This window comes from Onychomys torridus, chromosome 10 (genome assembly GCF_903995425.1).
Source record: "Onychomys torridus chromosome 10, mOncTor1.1, whole genome shotgun sequence".
Lineage (NCBI taxonomy): Eukaryota > Metazoa > Chordata > Mammalia > Rodentia > Cricetidae > Onychomys > Onychomys torridus.
The window spans coordinates 56,647,204-56,671,144 of record NC_050452.1 but is presented as its reverse complement, the minus strand read 5'-3'; the positions used below and the strand labels follow the sequence as shown (position 1 = coordinate 56,671,144).

The window sequence follows — 23,941 nt, the reverse complement described above, 5'->3', positions numbered from 1 at the left end:
TTAATCTCATGTAGCCCACTGAGTACTTGAACTCACAGAAATCCAGATGGATCTCTCTGCTTCCTAAGTGCTAGGATTAAAGGTGTGTGTGCCACCACTGCCTGACTTCTATGTCTAACTGTGGCTGGCTCTGTCCTCTGATCTTCAGGCAAGTTTTATTGCTTAGATTACAAACAATATTACCACAGTGGAGGAATCTCTGCATTGTCTTAGCCCATTACAGTTTCCAGAAACTGTTGTCTCCCTTGGCTCTATGTGATGGCTAATTTATGTTTTAAATTTAAATTACTGTGCTTAAGAGATCTATAAAACAAAAATGCCCCACTTGCCCAAGGACAGATGACTTCCTGGAAAGCTGGGTGCTGTTCATATAACAAGTCCAGTGTTTTCACTTCTGTAAGGAAGCATGGTTGTACCAATCTCACAGGATATGTGCTTGATCACATGTAGGCAGGAGGTACATAGGAAGTATGTCAGGATGTATGCTTGCCCCTGATTGGATAAAGGTTCAAAGGATGTAGCCTTGTGCTAGGGGATGTCGTTCTGTATGCTGTGCATATATGTTGTTCCCATTGGTTAATAAATAAGCTGCTTTGGCCTATGGCAAGACAGCTTATGGGCAGGTGGGAAATCCAAGCAGATATACAGGGAGAAGAAAGGAGAGGAGAGAGAGACACCAGCCACCACTGAAGGAGCAACAAGATGCCAGTAGACCGGCCACGTGGCAACTTATAGATTAATAGAAATGGGTTAAGTTATAAGTGCTAGTTAGCAAGAAAGCTGCCATAGGCCATACAGTTTGTAAATAATATTAAGCCTCTGTATGTTTATCCCAAGTGGTTGTGGGATGCAGGTGGGAGAGATATGTCCCGACTGTGGCCTGAGCAGGACACAGGAAATCTTCAACTACAGCTTTGTGGGTTTATCTTTTTGTTTTTTTTCTTTTTGCTGTTTTTGTTTTTGATTTTCAAGACAGAGTTTCTCTGTAGCTTTGGAGCCTGTCCTGAACTAGCTCTGTAGACCAGTCTGGCCTCGAACTCACGGAGATCCACCTGCCTCAGCCTCCAGAGTGTGGGATTACAGGCATGTGCCACCACCACCCGGCTTTCTTTTCTTTTCTTTTCTTTTCTTTTTCTTTTCTTTTCTCTCCTCCTTCTTCTCCTTCTCCTTCTCCTTCTTCTTCTTCGCCCTCACAAAGCAGGGAGTAATTTTAAGAAAACTATGTCCATATTCCCAAGAGATGGAGTGGGTGTTTTTTGGTCGTTCAATGACTTGTAGACAATTGTCATTGTTTATGATGGTTAGTTACAAGTTGTTAATTGTTAATGGTCAGGAAAAAAGCTGAACAAGGAGATTAGATTCAGAGTTTTTGTTTAAAAAAAAGAAAAAGAAAAAAGATAATATAGATATGAGGTAGATCATTGAATCTATTCTAAAAGAAAAAAGGGGAAGATATAAACATGATGAGGTAGATTATTGAATCTATTATGAAAAGAGAGAATATGGATATGATAAGATAAAAAAGTCAATTATTGAGTCTACTTTCAAAAAGAAACTACTTGTTTTAAATAGGACAAGTAATAAAATTTTGTCTGAATTTATCAAATGTTACTGGACTGGACATTTTGGAATTTTTTTGTCTGAATCTGTCAAATGTTAATGGACTAGACATCGTTAATGTAAGTCTTGACTGTATATATTGTATATACTTATTGGATATAGTTTTTCTTGTATTAGTTAAAACTTTTTTAAATTTTAGACAAAAAAGAGGAAATGTGGTGGTATTGTGTTCCCCGAAATATTGTACATTCTAGTAAACTTATCTGGGGTCAGAGACAGAACAGCTACAACATTAAACATAGAGGATAGGCAGTGGTAGCACATGCCTTTAATCCTAGCATTCCAGAGAAAGAGATCTGCCTGGATTTCTGTGTGTTCAAGGATAGAGCCAAGCATGGTGACTCACACCTTTAATCCCAGGAAGTGATGGCAGAAAGCAGAAAGGTATTTAAGGCGTGAGGACCAGGAGCTAGAGCTGGTTAACCTTTCAGGCTTTCAAGCTGAGATTCATTCTGGATGAGGACTCAGAGGCATCCAGTCTGAGGGAACAGGATCAGCTGAGGAACTGGCAAGGCGAGGTAGCCTTGGCTTGTTCTGATTCTCTGATCTTCCAGCATTCACCCCAATATCTGGTTTCAGGTTTGTTCTTATTAATAAGACCTGTTAAGATTCTGCTACAGAGTTACATGCTTATGCTGCCATGCCCAGGTTTTTTTGTGTGGGGGAGGGTTGAACCTAGGACTTTGTGCATGTCAGGCAAGCATTCTACCAACTGAGCTACAGTCTCAGCTTCTAAACACCTAATTTCTGGTAATAATTTAGCGAATGGAAAGACAGCTACTTCTAATACAAGCCCAAGATTCTCTCACTGTCACCCTCATTCTGGGGGTGTCTGGGCTCAGACACTGTTTGAAAATGCTGAGTCTAGTTAGTTTCTGCTAATATCAGCCATATATTCCTTCAAGGGCCATCTGGGCAGGGAAGGGTTAACTCAGAACAAACAAAGCATTAACTGCATGCATGCTATGCTAGTGATAAATTGCATGCTTTACTGATTTCATTTTACAATACAGAGTACAAGTGTGTCTCTATGCTATACAATATCCAAGTATCCTTATCCGTCCCTCCTGTCCCCTATCAGTTCCATGACTCAAAACAGAGGATCCCCAATGCAAACTACCTCCGTCTCTATGTGGCCTTTATCTCTGTACTCTCCATGTTACCCTCCAATGTCCTTCTAGGGGTACTGTCTTAGGTTTTCTTTCATTGCTGTAACACAGCCCGATGATCACGACAGCTTCCAAAAGAAAGCATTTAATTTGGGGCTCATGGTTCCCGAGCGTAGTAAGGTCCATTCGTAACCATCATGGCAGGAAGCACGGCAGCAGACCAACAGGTATGGTGCTGGAGCAGTGTACAGAGTTTATGTCTGATTCACAAGCACAAGACAGACACTGGGAATGGTGTGGGCTTCTCTTTGGTTTTGTTTTTGGAGACAGGGTTTCTCTATCTGGAACTCACTCTGAGGACCAGGCTGGCCTCAAACTCATAGAGATGTCTGCCTGCCCCTGCTTCCTGAGTGCTGGGATTAAAGGTGTGTGCCACCATGCTTAGCTTGGGTATGGGATTTTCAAAGCACAAAGCCCACCCCCAGGGACACATCTCCAAGGCCACACCTAATCTTTCCTCAATAGTTCCACAACTGAGGACCAAGTATTCAATATATAGGCCTATGGGAACTATTCTTCTTGAAACCACCACAGATAATCTTAGAATCATCGGGTTTAGGGCCACTCTAACCTACCACCATGTTCTCAGCTTGATGAACAACCTGATATTTCTGACAAGCCTAACTCGCAGGAAGGTCATGTGATGTGAGTTCCGGGGGGACAGGAATCTTGGAGAACACCTTCAGCCCACCATTTGTGCAGCTCTCCTCTGTAGCAGATTTCTTATTCTCAAGGTTTCCATTTTACATTTCTAGAGGGCACAGCCACTTTCATATATGAGCCCTGTTTCCTTCAGCCCTCCTCTCTAGCTTTCTTACCAGAAGGGTGTTGCAAGCAGGAAAAAGGGGCTGGGCTGCTTTTCCAGGTTTGATGAAAGGCCTTTTGCAAACTTCCAGGTGTACAGGGTTGCCTTTGTTTTGCTTTGTGGGAGACAGGGTCTCCTATATACATGGCAATCACTCCGTCACTGAACCAGACTCACATTCAGGACTGTTCTGGCTTCCTAGAGACCCACTCCATGGGACTTTTGCCTAGCACATCAGACATGCTAGGTAAAGGCCAGATGTGGTGGCACGTGCCTATAATCCCAGTGAGTCTCAATAGCTCACAAGAGGGTGGTGGTTCCAGGGTGTGTAGCTCTTTAATGTTGTCACTGTTTTTCAGAGGTTTCAGAAGTCCCCCATAGTCCCTTTACATCCCATGCCTTCTCAGCCAAGTTTCCATGGTTGGAGCTTTTCAGGGCTGGGAAGGGAAAGCAGAGAGAAGACGTCTTGGGGGCTTCAAGATCAGCTCATTAGGGTTAAGTTCTGAGACTGGGGTAGTAAAGCAAAGAGTGCCGAGGAAACCACATTCTACCAAAAACCTAGAAGACTTGGGGGAGCCTAAGAGGAAGAGCTACCAGTGGCAGAGAGTGCAGCCAAGGTTTGGAACTTGACTGGAAAAGGATGCCACAGTAGTGGCTATACATCTCCATCATGATGATTACAGTGTCAGTCATGATTGGTTGTGAGTGACGGGACCAACCTTCTTCAACAGGCTTTGGGGGACTACCAGAAGATAGAGACAATGATAAGACTTCTTCTAGAAAATGATCTGGCTTCATTCATAGTCCTTGAAGGAGATTCGGAGATTGGAGTTTTCAAAAGACAATGGGATAGACTTCCTGGTGCTTGTAGGAGTTCACTGCTCTGTCCAGAGCCTTTGTGGGAAGAGTTTCTGAATTCATTGGGTCTTAACCTTAGGATTAAGCTCTGAATGATGGGACATGTGGCCAGAGTCCATCCCAGTGCTCAGGTCTCTTTTCAGTTTCCATTAGAATCCTCCCAAGGCTCTCAGTGTATCTCTGCACCCAGTATGAACTAAAGACACTATTAGGCAATAAAAACAATCATAACTTACTAATGACTACCATAACCCTCTTGGCCGGTGCTATTAATATAATATAATATAGTCTATTAATCATAGCTAACTTCTCATAATGACATTCCAGTCATTGACCGGATATACACATGTGTAGCTACTGCAACAGTGTTCTAAAAAATTAGAACCGTGGTGATATTGCAGTCTTCTCAGTTGTGTAGAGTCTACTCTAATGTTTATGTAACAAATCCCCTAGTGGCACAGTTCCTAGAATACATGCCTACCTGTTGTGAACTGGTAACTGTGTGCCTAAATACAAGGCATGTTTTTTCCCCTTCACCAAAGTTCTTCATCAAAAAAGAAAATTGCATTATTTTTGAAGCCTACATTATCTTTTTTTTGGTTTTCCAAGACAAGGTTTCTCTATGTAGCTTTGTGCCTTTCTTGGAACTCACTTGGTAAGACCAGGCTGGCCTCAAACTCACAGAGATCCACCTGGCTCTGCCTCCCAAGTGCTGGGATTAAAGGCACGCACCACCACCACCTGGCACATTATCTTTTTAATTATGTGGTAGCTTCTCATGTACCTTATTCAGATCAACCTTTGTTGAGCTTTGTATGTGTGTGCTTTGTGCTGTGTGAGGGATACTACAAAATGACACATTTGACAATTTTATTCACAATCAGATGTGTGTGTGTGTGTGTGTGTGTGTGTGTGTGTGTGTGTGTGAGTTTTGGTTACTACTACCACCATGCTTGGAACTGTATAGACTAATTTCTCCCCCTGTTACTTTCTTTCAAAATTATTTTAGCCATTTCTTTGCCTTTTCCTATAAATTTCAGAATAATGCTTTGAAATTGCACTAAATCAGTCCACATTAAACCTGGGAGGAGCTGGCATCTTCACTGTGTTTCATCTCCCACGTAATGAGCAGGCTATGCTTCCATATTTATTTAGATCTTTCTTGATTTTTTTTTCAGCATTTTCTAGTTTTCTGCTCTGATACCTGTGCATGTTAGACTTATACATGCTCCATTTATTTGGGAATTCTAAGTAGTATTCTAAATTATATGTTTAGATGATCATTTTGTATGTTAGTCTCATATCTTGCAACTTTGCCAAATTAAACTAGAAGTTATAAAAACTGTAGAAAATTGTCACTGGCAAATGGGGACATTCTTTTACTGATGTACAAGTATCAGTGGGAATCCAATAGTCAAGTACAACAGTAAACGTTAGGTGAGCTCCAGGCATGGTGATGCATGCTGGTAATCCCAGTATTTGGTAGGAAGAGACAGAAGTTCAGGAGTTCAAGGTCAAACTCTGCTACTAGGGAGTTGGAGGCTGGCCTGGACTACATGAGACCCTGACACAAAACCAAACCAAAACACAAAACAAGAGTCTAGACTGTACTGTGGCTTTGTAAAAGCCAACAGAGCTGCTGAGCTGTTGTTTTAGCTCTTTGTTGGTCTTTTGGCTCTATAATCGAATCAAATTTTTCTTCTAAAGATTCATTTCGCAGGGCAGTGGTGGGCCATGCCTTTAGTCCCAGCACTTGGGAGGTAGAGGCAGGTGGATCTCTGTGAGTTCAAGGCCAGCCTGGTCTACAAAGCGAGTTCCAGGACAGCGAGAGCTATTATACAGAGAAACCCTAACTCGAACGAACCACCCACCCACCCACCCACCAACCAGCTCCCCACAAGTCTCTCTAGCCTGGCTCCTCCAGGACACGCGGGGCGCTGTGCGTCCTTGGGCGGCGGCGGCGGCGCTCTTTCTCCGCCTCCTCGGTTGGGGCTGAGGCTTTCGGGACGGCGGCGGGAAGATGGCGGCGCCCATGGACTCTCTTGAGTCCCTGGAGGATGAAGGCAGCGCGGGGCGCAGGGCGTCCGGGGTGGAGTTGTCGGTCCCCTCGGAGCCCGCGGCTCCCGCCCCGCTGTGCCCACACGGTGGGTCGGCGTCTGTGCTCAGCCTGGCCGGCTGGCGCCAATGGCGAGGGTTGGGCTGGATCCCTCTGTGGGCTTTTAGGACTTGTCTCTGGAAGGGAAGGCTTGTCTCTGTCCCTCTTCCGCACCTTGTGTGATGCTTGAGTACCATCTGGTTTCAGAAAGTGTTTTCCACTGTATTTAAGAACCCCCTGGCTGACTGTTGGAGCTTTGGCTCCAGAGCTGTTAACAAGTCTACTTTGCGGGGCGGGGTAGGGAGTAAGCAGAAGGGAGAAAGCACGGGACTGAAAGATTCCCGTTGTCAAGTCCTTAGTGGGGGGGTTTCATTTCTTGATTTGCTGGGGTTTTGTTTGTTTTTAAGTTAGAATGAGAAAAGAAAGAAAAACAGAAAGTTAAATCAACTTTCCCTTTTGGAGATCTTAAGAGGCATTGTCCAACAACTGTAAAGCCCAGGTTTTCACTGAGAAGACACCCCCCGCCCCCCACCCAGCGCCCGGTGTCGCCCTCCTCCCTTCCCCTCCCTCAGTAATAGCAAACCTTGCAGTTCTCTGGGCTTCTCCCTTTGTTTTTATCCAGGTCTATTCCTTTAAGCTTACTTTCATTATGGACCCAAGCCAGTGTCTTTAATAACGCAGACAGCAAGCATTTTCTTTCTGGAGAGAGCAGGGTTTTTTTGTTGTTGTTGTTGTTGTTTGTTTGTTTTCTTTTCTTTTCTTTTTCGAGACAGGGTTTCTCTGTGTGTAGCTTTGCGCCTTTCCTGCAACTCACTTGGTAGACCAGGCTGGCCTCGAACTCACAGAGATCCGCCTGGCTCTGCCTCCCAAGTGCTGGGATTAAAGGCATGCGCCACCACCGCCCGGCTGAGAGCAGTTTTAAAAATAATAAAATAAAATAAATAAAATTATTTCTAATATTCTAATGCATCGGTGCAACTGAAGAAAGTAAAGTTTATCACAGAATAGTGCATTGAATTATAAATTATGCATAATGCCTGAATATGTTTTATGCAAAATGACTTGGTGTAGACTACTGCTTGACACCTTTTTTTCCCCTATCTATTCTGGAACTAGGGCCCACTCTTCTGTTTGTAAAAGTGAGCCAAGGGAAGGAAGAAACACGGAAGTTTTATGCCTGCTCAGCCTGTAGAGATAGAAAAGACTGTAATTTTTTTCAATGGGAAGATGAAAAGGTATGATAAATTTTTGGCCAGTTTTATTGAGAATGAACCAATAAACATGCAGTTTAAACACTGTGTAAAATGATATCTTTATTTTAGTACATTGGTATTTAATATTTATTTTTAGTCATATGTATGTATTTGTGTGCCTTTTTATGGGTATGTTCAGATGTGTTCAAGTGCTTGTGGATATCAGAAGAGGTCTTGGGATCCTCTAGAACTGGAGTTACAGGTAGTTGTGAACCTCCTGATGTGGGTGTTTTGAATAGACTTTGATCTCAACTGCTGAGCCATCTCTCTACCCCCAAGATAAATACCTTTTAAGAGGGATGAAAATCCCATGCTTTGGATTTTTCCCCCCTGGAGAATGGAGTTATTACTTAACTCTGAACTTTGATACTGTTGTGTTACTGACTCAAAAGAAAATTAGTTTGAGTATTCAACCTCTGTGTTTTAACTTCAATTTTATTATTTATTTAATTTAATTTAATTTTGGTTTTGGAGATGGGGTTTCTTTGTTTAGTCCTGGCTGTCCTGGGACACACTCTATAGACCAGGGTGGCCTCAGAACTCACAGAGATCACCTGCCTCTGCCGCTGGAGTGCTGGGATTCATTAAAGGTGTGTGCCACCACCAACTAGCAACTAACTGTTTTGTTTTTTTTTTTTTTTTTTTGGTGTCTCACTATGTATCAGTGACTGTCCTGGAACTCACGATGTAAACCAGGCTGGCCTTGAACTCACAGAGAGATCTGCCTGCCTCTGTCTCTTGAGTGCTGGAATAAAAGGTGTGCACCACTACTCCCAGCAACTTATATTTTTCTAACAAGAATATTATAAAACAACAATCATTTATTTCTCAAGAGCTCTGGGGACTGGGAAGTCCAAGATACAAAGGGGGTAGTGGTGTGTTCCACGCTCCTGATAATAAATAAATAAATGACTGAATGAGGTTTACTCTGTCTTTCAGTTGTCGGAAACTAGACTTGCTGCCCGAGAAGCTCATAACCAAAGATGTCAGCCCCCTCTATCCCGCGCACAATGCATAGAAAGGTATTGGCAGTAATGTTACTTTTTTTTTCTGTTCCTTTAAGCTAACTTTCATTTATTTATTTTTAACACAAGAGTTTCCATTTGAATTATTTGTATGTGTACAATTCACTGGTTTTGATTTGATTACATTCATGATGTGTGCAATTATTTCTGCTGTTTCCTGTTTTTATCCCGTCAAACAGAAATTCTGTCACCATGGAGTAATAACTCCTCACTCCACCTCCTCCAAACCTTGGTGACCTCTTACCTACTTTTTGATGCTATGAATTTGATTATTCTAGGTACATATGAGTGGAATAATATACTATTTGTTCTATGACTTTTCCATTTAGCATGTTTCCAAGTTACATCCACGTTACAGCATCTGACCAAGCTTTCTTTTTTGACGAATATCTCATTGTGTGTAGGAACCATGTTCTGAAAGCCATCTCTCTGTTGATGGACATTGGGTTTGCTTATACCTCTTGACTGTTGTGAATAATGCAGCAGTGAACGCAGACAAACAAAATACGTGTTCACATCTTTCCAGTAGACACAGAGGAGGCTTCGCCTGCTCATATGGTAACTATTTAGTTCTTTTTGAGGAGCTCCCCAGCTTTCCCACAGTGGGTGGCTGAAAACAATTTAATGTCCCTGTCACCAATGGATAGAGGTTACATTTACTTTTTCTTTTTTTTTTTTTTTTTCCCAAGACAGGGTTTCTGTGTGTAGTCCTGGCTTGTCCTGGGTCTCGCTCTGTAGACCAGACTGGCTTCAAACTCACAGAGATCCACCTGCCTCTGCCTCCCGACTGCCGGGATTAAAAGTGTGCGCCACCACTGTCCGGCTAACATTTACTTTTTCTGTGTGATACTAGAGATCAAACACCACAGGTCTTGTGTATGATAGGCAAGAGATATAGCAGTAAATGACATCTTAGCCATGTTATTATGATTTTTAATGTGTGTGTGTGTGTGTGTGTGTGTGTGTGCGCGCGCGCGCGCGCGCGCGCGCGCGTGCGTGTGCGTGTGCACATTCCACAGCATGCCCTTTGAGGTCACAGGACATCTTGAAGAGGTGTTCCTCTGCTTGCTTGAATTGGGGGTCTGTCGTGTTCACTGCTGTGTGGACCCGGTTAGTTTATCTGCAAGTTACCAGGGACTCTGCTTCCCTCACCCCGCTCTTCCCATAGGAGCACTGTGAGTACATGGGCATGTGGCACATGCCCAGCTTTTATGTCAGGTCATCCTAGTAGTTGAGAAGTGGTGTGTTGTGGTTTTGACTTTTGTTTCCTGAATTAGTATTGATGTTGGTCATTATTTCATGTATATATTGGCATTTGTGATTTCTTTGGAGAATTATCTACTCAAATACTATTGTCTTCTCTCTCTCTCTCTCTCTCTCTCTCTCTCTCCCCGTTCCGTGTGTGTGTGTGTGTGTGTGTGTGTGTGTGTGTGTGTGTGTGTGTGTGTGAGAGAGAGAGAGAGAGAGAGAGAGAGAGAGAGAGAGAGCGAGAGCGCGCGGAATCAGCAGAATGGACTCAGGCCTTGGCTTCTGCCTTCCTCGTGGCCTCCAGGGTGTTGCCCACCTCCTTCTGACTTGTGTTGTCATTGCTGTGTGTCCCCTTGTTCTTAATGAACTTGAGTGCCAACTTGTCCTTGAGACCCTGAACAGCTCTGTGACTGTAAACATTACAAAGCTACATTTAGCTATGGGCTTAAAAAATTGATTAACATTTATTTTATGAGTGTTTTGCCTTTGTGTGTGTCTATGCACCACATTAATGCTTGGTGCCTATAGAGGCCAGAAAAGGGCATTGGATTCCCTGGGACTGGAATTAGAGATGATTATAAGCCACCATGTTCATGCTGGAAACTGGACCCGGGTACACTGGAAGAGCAGAACCTTTCTTAACAGAGAGCCATCTTTCTAGCCCTAGCCCTGGGGGTTTTGTTGTTGTTGTTGTTTGTTTGTTTGTTTTGAGATAGACTCTTACCATATAGCTCTGGCTGGATTTGATTTTACAATCCGTGTGCTTCTGCCGCTCAAGTGCAGGATTATAGGCAAAAGCTGAAAACATTTTACAACTGGTGTTATTAAGATGTTATTGGCATAGTAAATTAATCTTAAAAAAAAAAAAAAAAAAGGCTGGAGAGATGGCTCAGAGGTTAAGAGCACTGACTGCTCCTCCAGAGGTCCTGAGTTTAGTTCCCAGCAACCACATGGTGGCTCACAACCAGCTGTAATGAGATCTGATGCCCTCTTCTGGCCTGCAGACATACATGCTGTATACGTAGTAAATAAATCTTTAAAAAAAAATGTTATTGGATGCATTGGAATTCATACACGTATTTCCACAGGAAACTTGTGACAAGAATTCATTTCTGCCCCGACTCTTAGACATAGTGCTCTATGTGCTGGGCAAAACTGTCCAGGAAGCCCCGTCTGACAGTTTACTGAGGACAGATAGATTTTCATTTATGGTACTTCCTTCTGCTACCCAGGATTCAGCACTCAGCACTGTGAAGCCTTATTCTGGCCAAGTGAGGAGTCCTGTGACCTGTTTAAAATATCTTGTTTGAAGCTGGGTGTGGTTGTGAATTACTTTAATCCCAGCACTGGGAGGTGGGTGGTACTCTGAGTTTCAGGCTTGCCTGCTCTCTATAGGGAATTCCAGGCAAGGGCTAAGAAGAGAGATCTTGTCTTGAACAAAATAAAACAAACAAACCCAACCCAAATCACAGTAAGTGAATAAATAAATAAAACATCTTGCCTGAGCTTCCTTAGACTTTTCTTTTTTTTGGTTTTTCGAGACAGGGGTTTCTCTATGTAGTTTTAGTGCCTGTCCTGGATCTTGCTCTGTAGAACAACCAGGCTGGCCTGGAACTCACAGAGATCTGCCTGCCTTTGCCTCCCCGAGTGCTGGAATTAAAGGCGTGCGCCACCACCACCCAGCTGCTTCCTAAGACTTTAAAGCTTGTGATAGAGGATGCTTTTATGAAGATAACTTGATTGCCCCTTCACTTCAGTACTTACCCAGAGAGGTCTGTTCCTGGATAGGAACTCAGTCAACAATGAAAAATGCTGAGAAGGAGCTGAGTATGAGCGAGCATTCGTATGAGGCTGGAGCTCTGCAAGATGTTTTACCTGAGGTGACATTCAGTTCTGCCAAGGTGGCCAACTTGGGTGGGAAAATGGGGGCTTGGAGCAGTGAAGTAACTTGAAGTCCATCCTGTTAGAATGACTGAATTGTGATTCATACTTTCTGCCTCTTTGATTCAAAGTATCAGTTTAGACATGGAAGCAAATAGTAATTAGTGACTGGTAATGATTTACTGTATGCAGACAGGAGATAAAGATGTGTCAGGATGTGACTATCGTAACTGTAGGAAACAGAATATTGATGGTTTAGGAAACAGAAAAGCATGGCCTGTGCTTTTGCCCAGCAACCCATCCCTTTTACAGTCATGTAGGATTTGCTGCTAGCCTTTTTTTCCCTCTGCTAAGTGTAAGCGAGAGCGAAGTGAAACCTCCACACTGTACAGTTCCAGGGTAGAAATACAGGTTATTGGAGATCAAAGTGCCAAGGCTCTCTGGGGGTGGGGCAGAGAGGAGCAAAATGGTGGAAAAGCACGGGGGTTTATGACAGTCGCAGGGTGGGTTCTTGGAGCTGACTGGCCAGGACTGGATGCCGTTGCCCAAGGTAGCAGGTTAAGAGATGGTTCTGGTGGTTTAAGGGAGATTCCTCATAAACAGAAACCCACGTTTAGCCATATGTTGTTTACCCAGTAACTATCCTGTTTTCCTGGCCAGAGTTCTTCTGTTTAGGACATTGTCACCAGCACAACCATTTTGGGGGGCCACATTGGAATTGACACTAAAGTTTGCTTTTTTATGGTGTTGTAGTCAAAATACGTCTTTAGTTTTATAGTCTGCTTCTGTCAGCCATTTTTATCTGGTAAGCGTGTTTTCATGTCACATAAGGATATCGGTGACGTGGTTGGATGCTAATATCTAGGTGGACCTTTTCTCTACATAATACACATCTAGCCAGGAAGTGGAGTTCTGTTCTCATCTCCATACTGCCAGAGTGTGGGGATTATTTTTCACACACGCCTCATGTATTCAAGGCAAGCACTCACCATTCAACCATGTTTCCATGATACATGGTTATTTTATTTTGGTTATTTGAGACTGGGTGTCTCTGTGTAACAGCCCTAGCTGTCCTAGAACTTGCTCTGGAGACCAGACTGGCCTCAAACTCACAATGATCCACCTGCCTCTGCCTCTGAGTGCTGGGATTAAAGGGTATTTATTCTACCACACCTGACAGAGAATTGTTTAAAATCTGTTTTTAGATTTATTTACTTTTATGTTTGTATTTTGCCTGCATGTATGTATGTTCACCATGTGTGTCCCTGATGCCCAAGGAGGCCAAGAGAAAATATTAGATTTCTTGGAACTGCATTTGTAGATGGTTCTGAGCCATCATTTGGGTACCGGGAGCTAAACCCTGGTCCTCTGTAACAGCAACAAGTGTCCTTAACCATCAAGCCATCTCTCCAGCTCATAATGCATAATTAAAATATAAAATTGCCTAAAATATAAAGTATTGAATTTCCAAAAGGCTATTTGGGGGTGGGGGCTGAGAGCAGTAACTTCGTCTATTTTATGCTGATCTCTTGAGAGTATGTTTTGATAAAATTATCTTCAACATCTTAAACCATGTATGACCCATAACATTGGGTTTTATTGCCAGAAACATCAGTCCCTCTAATCATTTGTTCATACAGTAGGTATTTGTTAAAAGTTCAAAGAGAACCTAAGTGCTAACATTGGAGCCAATGTATGTGTGTGTATGCTTAAACCTGATGTAGAGTATGAAGAATATGTTACATAAGCTTCGGCTCACTTTGCTGAGATGACTTAGGTGCTCAGGAAAGTGAGGACATTACTACTGACCTATGCATTAGCTGATCCGCATACTGTGAAGATGTGACATCTAATCAGGTTTGGGAAAGTAATAGAGACTGAGTTGATTTCACTGCATTGCTTTCTAGTCATGTTCCCATGTTTTGTTATATGCTGTGTGGAGAAAAAGTTCTAGGTAGGTCATTCTTCTAAGACTTACCTTAAGATAAATCGTGTTGAGATCTTGGCAGTTTTAAAATCAAGCCTGGTGGATTACCTGTTTCCTTAATATGCCTTCATGTTGAGACTAGGGTTTCCTTTTTGTGTGTGAATGAACCTAAGGATGATATATTCTTGAGTTGTAATTGTTTTCTAATTTAGGTAATTTAATCATGTCAGCTCATCTGTAAATTAGCTTACTAAAGAACTATACTGCAAGCATAAATTGTATTTAAACTTGATACTTAGGATAAAAAGCAACCATGGTCTCAGTGTAAGTAGGAAGAGCTTCCTACTGGCTTTTTTCGTTTTTAGATAAGGTCTTGGTATGTAGCCCAGGCTAGCCTTGAACTTGCAATCTTCCTGTCTCAACCCAAGTGCTAGACTTATAGGCATGGACCACGATTCCCAGCTGGCTCATGTTGTTTTGAAATTTTTCAAAAAGAATGATGGCAGTAAGATGAATAGATCTTTGTTACCCAGTTTTTGTTGTGGGCCTGGGAATGTTGCACAGATTTCTAGTTTATGGAATGGGACTTGATAAGCATTTTTTTCTAACATGGTCTTTGAATCATGTTGTATTTCATAGATGTTCAGCTGACAGATTTACATTTCGTGCCTGAGGTTTGCTTTTCCTTATAGTTTTTAGCTGCCTGTTATGCTTTGAAATGTGTTAATATTCTATTATATGGTGTGCTTCCATCCTTATTGTGACCTATGAAGTCTGAGGGGAAGATAAATTTGAATGTGGAGATCAGTGTTAATTTATGTGCATCCAGATAATTTTGCTTGGTTGATATTTCATTTGGTTATTTTTTTTTCAGAACTCATTTAAACTTAGATTTTCAAGGTCTGCTGTTAGACAAATGCCATAAACATAATTTGTGTACTCCAGGAAAGGCAAATGGAACATCAAATGGAGATCAATAAAAATGACATTTCAAAATGCTAGCCTGCAATTTGTGAATCATGCTGAGCCATGCGGCAGAATGAAATTTCCTCTCCCTCAGGGCATGTGCAGTAGTAAATAGGAGGCAGGAGCTGAGTAATCCTGAGAGCTTCCGTCTCCTGTTCCTTCATTCTCTCAAACTTCAAAAGCCTGTCTGAATGCTAAATTTAAAGCAGTATAGGTGAATGATGATGTTGTGGTCATGAGATATGAAATAGATGTAAGATCTGTTTACCTTCCATCAAGAAAGGCTTCATGAGCTGGTGATGGAGGTCTCTGAAGAGTAGTTTGCGAGGCCTTCAAGGAAGGAAGTAATCAGGGTTCAGAGAGTAGTAGTGTTCTTTCCTCCTTTTGATATTAGTTACTCTCGGGTGGGTGAATGGTCCTGTCTGCCCACTATTGCTTTCTGCATTAGTTGCTTTTTTATAAAGTTCCAAGGCAACTTTATAAAAGAAAGCATTTAAGTGGGCTTATGTTCCAGAGAGTTAGAATCCATGATGGTGGACCCAAGAGATGGTAGCAGGAACAGTGGAGAGTTCACGTCTTGAACCACAGCAGGAGGTAGAGAGCACCAACTGGCATGAGTCTTGAAACCTCAGAGCCAGCCCCCAGTGGCATACTTCCTCCAGCAAGGCCACACCTCAGGCTTCCAGCTGGGTACTGCTAGTATTTTGAATCCCCAGTAGTAGATAGTGAGTTTCTCCGCCAATGCAGTAAGCCAAATGGAGCTGAATTAAAAGGTAAAGGACCAGATTTAACTTGAGCAAAACACTCCTGGGTGATCTTGAGGGAAGGGAGGAGGAGAAATCATGTGGCGGGTCTATGGACCGGAGCTTAAATACCCTGTAGGTGTGGTCTTGAGCAGCTCTGGGGGAGGAACAGCAGCTTGGTGGGCTTTCTGAACGGGGCAGGGTTTGGAGAGGGAGGAGTGGGGCTGAGGCAGAGCTGTGATGATATAGAACATCTCAACCTTGGATATATGGGCACTGGTTCAAGTCTGGCTACTTCCTGTTGGCATAGGATGATGTGGGGACAGGGAGTCAGGAGTCAGTGGGCTCCCGCTCAGTGGGAGGTGTGGGTGAAGAAGCATTTGGTTAACTGCCACCCTAGAGACCTCAAGAATCTGTTTCTTGAAGAAGTAGAGAAGGCAAGTTCTAGGAGAAAAAATAAGTTGTTATCAACAGCCATATGAATGGGACTAGCCATGGGGGGAGTGGAGATTGCCATGAGGATGCAACGGAGCTGTGACCTGGTTGTGCTGACAAAGATGAATGAGCAAGGCAGAAGAGCAGACAGGCCCTTCATTGGGACAGTGTTGAAAACCGGAGGGTGGAGGGTCCCAGTTGCTTGACGGACCATCTATCCTGGATAGGTGCCTGCTTGAGAGAGGTGGTACCAGCACTGATGTCCCAGGAGCTTGGGGGGATGGCAAGTCAAATCGGGGGATGTTGTGTTCCAGGAGTACCTGAGCCATCATCTGTTGTTTCTCTGGAGGTGGGGAGTGCCTCCATCCATCCTGTAAAGGTATCAACAGGAATTAAGAGATAACAGAGCTTTTTATGAGTGAGCATGTGGGTGAAGTTAACCTGCTAGTACTCACCTAGCTGGTGTCCTAGAGCTGGTGTATCTGGAGGGCCCCCTTCGGGTTGGCCTTGGCACACCTCTAGCAGGAGAAGTGGATCTGTAAAACACAGGCTCGAAGATGGGTGGGGTCCAAAAGAGGCTCTAGAGACTGATACTAATTTCCACCAGGCCACATTTCTTGATACAGTAACAGAACTCTTTCCAGGAATCTGCAGGTGCCTGTAAAACAGATGGAACAGATTTATACGTTGGTGTCATAGCAAAGGCTATGTCTTTGGGCTAAAACATTTTTCCTAGGGCCTGGTTTTAGCCTGATGAAACATACCTTTAAGTCTACTTAGAAGTCAACCAGAGGAAATTTACTGAACAAAAGAGGTTGAGCGAGTGAAGAATTAGCGAGTGGGAAAGAGGCTGAGGAGCAGGGGAGGAGGAACAGAGTTGAACAATCTGCAGGCTTCCACACCCTCTTTAGTGCTAACCTGTTTGATATGGGGAGGAGTTGGCATTTTAGCAGAGTTTTGCCATATGTGGCTGGAGACAACACAGTAATGCCGAAAAAGCCTCCATGGAGTCCTAAAGCTGGGACCAGTAAAATCTACAGAAATTTAAGAACTTCTGAAAGCTGTTTGTATTGTGTTCTATCAGTTTATCACAACTGCATTTATCAATACTAAAACTCCCAACCTCCAAAATCCAGTGTAACAATAGCATAGAAAGGGGACAGAAGTCTGAAACATCTTTACATACTTTTAGTGGGAAATTACATCTGGAACCTGTTGGTCCTTTACTATGAAGGCAAACCTTGTGAACGAGGCAAACCTGCCTGTGTTTAACAGGAAACTTTACTAATGAACTAATGATCTACCAAGGTGGTTGCAGCCTTAGTGGACTGTAGGGAGAGCTGTTAAACTGGTAAATCTATCCGTACCCTAGTCATCAAACACCATCAGTTCTGAGGAGAAATTTCACCTGAGTAAGTAGAAATGAGACAGCTTTCCAGCTGCCTAGGCAGCTACCCCAGGTTTCTACATGATCCTTGGGGACAGGGGTCCCAGGGCAAGATCAGTCTTCAGCTGCCAGACTCAGAAGATCTGACAGACTTGCCTTGGAGTAGGAATTTGGGGAGACTGGCCTATCTTGTCTTGGCAAACCAGGGCAATCAATACTCCAGTGTCCACCTTGGGCACGGTCTGGACAGGGTCTTAGCAGCAATTAAGGTGCAAGGCAGTTTTCTCCTGTGTGACTGGCTTTACTACATTTAAAACAAGCTCCAGGTGGAAGTTCTTTTGCGGCCATCCATCTTCCTTGTAGGAGATGCAGGGTAATGCCAGAGGCTGGTATCTATCTGTTCTCTATCATGAGAAGCTTTTTTATTAAATGCCACATTCTCATATCTCTGAAGTGTTTGGGAATCAGGGGATCATTATCCATTAGATATAAGCAGTTTAGTATCTCTAGAAGGCAAAACCCAGTTTTCACAGTGTAAACAATTTAGTGTTTCTAAAATCAATACCAAGGGGATACTCTTACAATACAAAATCTAGCTGCCAGGAAGATACATGCCTGTACATGGATGTATGGAGGTGCAGCTTTGATGCCTCAGTAAACCAGCATTGTTTTAAAACCTCGTTTTTAGAACAGGACAAGAATTATCATACTGAAATCTATCTAATCTAAAATACTTTGGAGACCTGTTGTCTCTTGGTGTACCTACTCTGGGTGGTCACCTTTATTTAAGATGGCAGTGAAGTCATATGACCTCCCTCTTCACTATCCTTAGTCAAAATGGTGGCTGCCCATGTGATGTCCTTAACTTAGATGGTGGCAGACCACATTGTTTCTCGGAGCAGTTTGAATTTGGAGTTACAAGTTTTAACCTAACTTTTTGTTACAGATTTTGTTTGTTTTTTCAAGACAGGGATTCTCTGTGTAGTTTTGGTGCCTGTCCTGGATCTTGCTCTGTAGACCAGGCTGGCCTCGAACTCACAGAGATCCAGGCTGGCCTCGAACTCACAGAGATCCACCTGGCTCTGCTTCCCAAGTGCTGGGATCAAGGCGTGCACCACCATCACCCGGCAGTTACAGATTTTTTAAACCATAACCAATTCTTTAGCTGTTTTTTTTTCTTTGAATAAGGCAGAACAACATAGAATAACTTTGTCATCACATTAGAACCAGCAAATTCCAGAGGCAAATTCTGAGCCCAGGCAGCTCACTGTAATAGCAGCTGAACTATTACCAAGACACATAGAACATGTAAACTCAGACATCCAAGACCAGTCAGAAACAAGCATGCAGTGGCCACATTTCCAACCATACACACAAATGGGACTTTTTTTTAACAGAAAGACCAACAAAAGTTTCTGCGGGAAAAACCATGTCAGATGACCAACTTAAAAATCCTGAAAGAGTTTACAGTATAAAGCAGCATGTAAGAAAGCATAGGAATAAAAGACCCTTCCTGGCCATAACGCAGGGTCCTGCCAGTCATGGTGCCCGGCTCATAGGCAGCAGGGTCCAAGGTTGGTGGGGCGCTTTGGGCTTGCAAGCAGCAGCGCCTCAGGTCCCTGAGCCCTGAGAAGGCACTTTGGAGGGAAGTGAAAAACAGGAGCAGTAAAAGCTGCCCAAGATCGAAAGAAAGCCCAGCTGAGCGAGCTGGAACAGTAAGTGGAGGATTTGGAAAAGAGATTTTTAGGAGAGAGGAAGGTGTAACAGAGTTTATTCAAGAAGAATGAATTTGTTACAGGTGGAATGGGTGGGTAGAACTCCAGCATGGTATGGTGGGAGAGCAGGCAGAAGCAGAGAGTGGGGGAGGGGCAGAGATGCAGACAAACAGAACAAGGGCGTGCAGAGCCCAGAAGTCCTGGGTGAGGTGTAAGACGGCCCCAATTTGGATAAATTTTGCAGCAACTGGGGATTGGATTTAGACTGGGCGCTGCCCAATTCCAAGCCTGTGCCAGAGACTGAAGACTAGACCCAGGATAGCCTGGGGTCAAGTAGTGTGGGCAGGGAAGGTATCTTTGGATAAAACCTTTTCTAACCAAAGCTCCCACAGAACAAAGACTAACTTTGTTCCGGAAACAGATTGGGCTTGCCTTGGCATGGCTGTGTCCTAGCAGGGTGCCCCGAAAGCCTTTGACCCGGAAGGGGTCAAAATACTCAGAAGAGATCCTGGATCCCTTATAGGCTTTTTTGCTTGGACATGGGTACTTACCCGAGCCAAAGTCCATCTGGTGTAGCAAAGGGGGAGAGCGGCTTCCCACATTGCTGGGGGCCTGAGGAGGACGTGCCCAAGCTGGGCACCAGATGGTAAGTATTTTGTATCCCCGGTAGTAGGTTTCTCGCTGATGCAATAATCCAGATCAAAGGACTAGGCAGGCGGTGGTGGCGCTCGCCTTTAATCCCAGCACTTGGGAGGCAGAGGCAGGCGGATTTCTGTGAGTTGAAGGCCAGCCTGGTCTACAAAGTTTTAGGAAAGGCGCAAAGCTACACAGAGAAAACCTGTCTTGAAAAAAAAAAAAAAAAAAACAAAACAAAACAAAAAAAAAAAACACAAAAAAACCTAAAGGACCAGGTTTAATCTGCACAATCACTCCGGGTGATCTCTGGGGAAGGGAGAAGGAGAAACCATGTAGCAGGTCAATGGAGCAGAGCTTAAATACCTTGTAGGCGTGGTCTGGAGCCGCTTGCGGGAGGAGCCACTGCTTGGGCTTTCTGAAAGGGGCAGGCTTTGGAGGAGGGTGGTGGAGGCAGAGCTTCCAACGGGACAGGTACCAAGTATTCAAACGCCTGAGGTTTATGGATGACACTCATTCAAACCTCCACACTTCTCTTCCTGGAGAATTCATGGCCTCCACCTTCAGCTGTCTGTTCCATTGTGTGGTAGGTGGTCTGACCACTCTGAGTATCAGAATCTGCTTGAAATTCATGTACTTCATCTGCATGTGGTAAAATTCTCTGACAAAAGCAAGCTAAAGGGCTTATCTTGGCTCACAGCTTGAGAGTGTAGTATGTCGTGGCAAGGATGTCCTGGTGGCAAGGACTTGAAGCAGCTGCTCACTTGTCTGTAGTCAGGAAACATTATAACAAATGCTAATGCTCTATTAGCTTTCTCCTTTCATGCAGTGCACACAAGCCCGGGGAAGGGTGTTGCCCTTCATTAGGTCACTCTTCCCATCTCAGTTAACCTAATCACGGTAGTCCTCCACAGCTCTGCCTGGAGATGTGTTTCCCCGAGTGCAGATGCTGTAAGTTGATGATCACGTGAACTGTCTGTCTCAGGCATCTTTCTTGTTTTCTTCGGTCTTATACAGCCTGTGTTTGTTGTGGTGGAGTGTGTTCATCTCCAGTACCACATGTGCCCACTGCCTGCACGGTAGTGTGCCTCCATGCTAAGCCATGGCTTGATGGCAGACAACTCTTCACTGGAATTCTAGTAATGACTTCAGTACATGATGGCGTTAGGAACTGGGACCACACTTCCTTAGCATACAGTTGAACCGCACCTCTGCTGACAGCAGTTACCTCCAACATCAACAGCATACATGAACCAAAATAAAATGTGAAAATAATGAAATAACAGTCTGGATTTTGCTTTGATCCAGAATGATACATTTTCTTTGATACAGTGATTATGAGAAACAAGCCCCCAACCCTATGATAATGATGTCAAGATACTCCAGATATTGAAAGCAGGCTGTTGATACTCCAAGTGTTGAACTTCCTGCAGATCCTTCCCCCAGAACCCATGCCAGCTCAGACCAACTCCCAGATTCACACAGTGGCTGTTCAGATTCCAGTTGGGCACAAACCAGTGGTTTTTATAGTCACAATGCAAATTCTACCCGCGTTCCTTACTGGTGTGGAGCACAATTCACGATCATCTGGTATAGTCCTGCCCCAAACTCCCCATCCTCTTGGGGCTCAAGATTCCCTCCCCACTCTGATACATGGTCTCAGCCAGGATGGAGACTGTCCAGTGCATCCTGCTCTGAGATGCACTACAAGCTCCTAGGTAAGCAGATGCCACCTGCTAGCGAAGACAGGGCCAAGGCCTACTGCTCCTGCTTATTTGTGATATGGCCAACTTAAGTCTAAGCACCTCTGGCATTGGGAATAAGTCACTTGTATTTTGTTGTCACGGTGAATCAGCCTATTTTTGTCTTATTTTAACAGTCTGCATGTTCTGGGTTTGGGTGTCTACTTTTGCTTCTCTCTTGTTCTCTTTATATTATAGTTTATGTTTTCTCCCTCTTAGGGTGGTGCTAGTGCTTCTTTTATATTTTTCTATCACCTTTGAAACTTTCCTGTCTGATATGTGTGTGTAAGTGTAGGTGCATGTGGCCACGGCACAGGTGGAGAGGTCAGAGGGCACTTGGGGGAGTTGGTCCTCCCCTTCCACTGTGGTTTTGTGAGTCCTGGGATTGAACTCAAGTCATCAGGCTTTTGTGGCCCGTGCTTTACCTGGTAAGTCATCTTGCTAGCCCTCCATGGGACCTTTCGATGCCGTGTCCAATCCTTTCTCTGACCTTTATCTGTGTAAAATGAGAAGAGACCGTCTGTTTCTTCCTCGTGTCTTATCACTTTCATTTTAGGTGAATTTTTTTCCCCTTTAGATTACTTTTGATGCTTTTGAATCTATCTTAGGGTTCTTTGCTTGACTCTGTAGTTTTAGGCCGTACATGGGTCTGTGCGCTATTCCGTAGCACAAGCTCTGCGCCCCAGCCCCCCCCCCCCCCCCCCCATTGCATTGTGCTGCTCTTGTCCTCACCTTTGTTCTGACCCCGTGACTGGCTTCAGTGCCCAGAATGGCTCTTTGGCCGGACTTGTTCATGTATCTCTTTGGCTGAAAGTCAAAGGAGTTTCCATCTTGAAGCGAAAGTCATTTATTTAAACGTTTTGTATAAGAATCTGTGTGTAGCTACTCTGTGATTCCATTTATGTGACATGTCTAGAGTAGGCAAATCCCACCCAGCCAGGTGGTGGTGGCTCACGCCTGTAATCCCAGCACTCGGGAGGCAGAGCCAGGCGGATCTCTGTGAGTTTGAGGCCAGCCTGGTCTACAGCGCGAGATCCAGGAAAGGTGCAAAGCTACACAGAGAAACCCTGTCTTGAAAAACCAAAAAAAGAAAAAAGAAAAAATAGAGTAGGCAGATCCCTGGAGACTAGAAATGGATTCGTGGTGGCCAAAGCTGGAGGGTGGGGTAATGGGGAGCAACTGCCAATGGGGTGAGGTTTCTTTTTGTGGTGATGAAAATCTGGAATTAGGCTGTGGCAATGTAGCATGACTTGATATATACCCTATGCACCAATGACTTGTACACAGCAACTGGTGAATTGTGCAGCTTGCGAATTCCATCTCAATTTAAAAGCGCTGTCTGAGGCAGTAGAAGCAGATAGTCCTGGAGCTTCGAGAAGAACTGCCCTTGCCCGAAGTAGCGACAGCCAGCTCTCCTGGGTGATTTCTTTTAGAATAAGCCTCCCTCCCTTTACTTTTTTTGTGTACCGTAAGGCACACAAGGTTAGTTGTTCCTTTTTATGGAATTAAGATCGATATTAGCTAGTCTATGTAAAATCTCTCAGCCTATCAGCTGGTGGTTTTTAGCAGTAATTGATGACTGTTGCCTAGAGCTTAGGAAGGGTTTGATCATTGCTTTAATGCATAGTGCTGTGGAGCCAACCCTGGGGGCTGCCTCATGGATATGTGTTCAGTTCTTCCCTCCTGTTCTTTTTGCTTTATTTATTTATTTTTGGCTGCACTGGAGACCAACCTGGTGGCCTTATAGTCTGGAACAGTACAGTTGACTTTGTACATTAGCTTTTGCTCTGCGACCTGGATAAGTTTGCTTACTAGTTCAGTAGCCTGTCTGAAGATTTTCTTAGAACTTTATACATCTATGACAATGTTGACCATGATTACAGAAATTTTAATATTCCCTGTCCCATCCATTATTTTGTCTAATTAGGTTGGCTAGAAACTTTAGCAGATGATATCTAAGAAGAGCTTGCTTCAAGCTTAGGGGGAAGGCATCTACTCTTTCCTCAGTAAGATGTCAGCCTTGAGGTTTCCTTAGATAAGCTTTATAAGATTGTGGAAGTGGATCCCTTCTTTTCATTTTTGAAAGGGATCTGCCTGTCTCTGCTGGTCCCCCTCCTCCCTCAGTGCTAGAGGTAATAGTATGTGTAGCCATGTTCAGCTTTTCCCATTGGTGCCAGGGATTTGAACCTGGGTCCTCATGCATGCAGAGCATATGATCTTACCTATTGGGCCATTTTTTCCTAGCCCTCAGGGTGGTTTCCACATCACTGAGATAGAGCCTTTCTGAGTGCTGGCCCCAGGACTTACACGTATGAGGTTTTCCTGCTCTGGTTTTGGTACCAAGCTCTTCTGGGGTCTGTGTGGCTACTTCAGTTGTGATCCACTTACTCCTTCTGGGTGGTGTGTGGCCAGCTGCCCATGCTCCTCTGTTCCCTCCAA

General features: G+C 44.0%; 1 protein-coding gene across 1 annotated transcript in view; it reads left to right on the top strand.

The window, feature by feature from the left end:
• Positions 1–6,464: 6,464 nt before the first annotated feature.
• Positions 6,465–23,941, top strand: part of Zcchc4 (zinc finger CCHC-type containing 4) — a 32,551-nt gene continuing 15,074 nt past the window's right edge. The window contains exons 1-3 of the mRNA XM_036200343.1: positions 6,465–6,596; positions 7,664–7,782; positions 8,740–8,822. Coding sequence (XP_036056236.1) covers positions 6,473–6,596; positions 7,664–7,782; positions 8,740–8,822 — 326 coding nt within the window. The 5' untranslated portion in view covers positions 6,465–6,472. The remainder of the gene's footprint in view (positions 6,597–7,663; positions 7,783–8,739; positions 8,823–23,941) is intronic.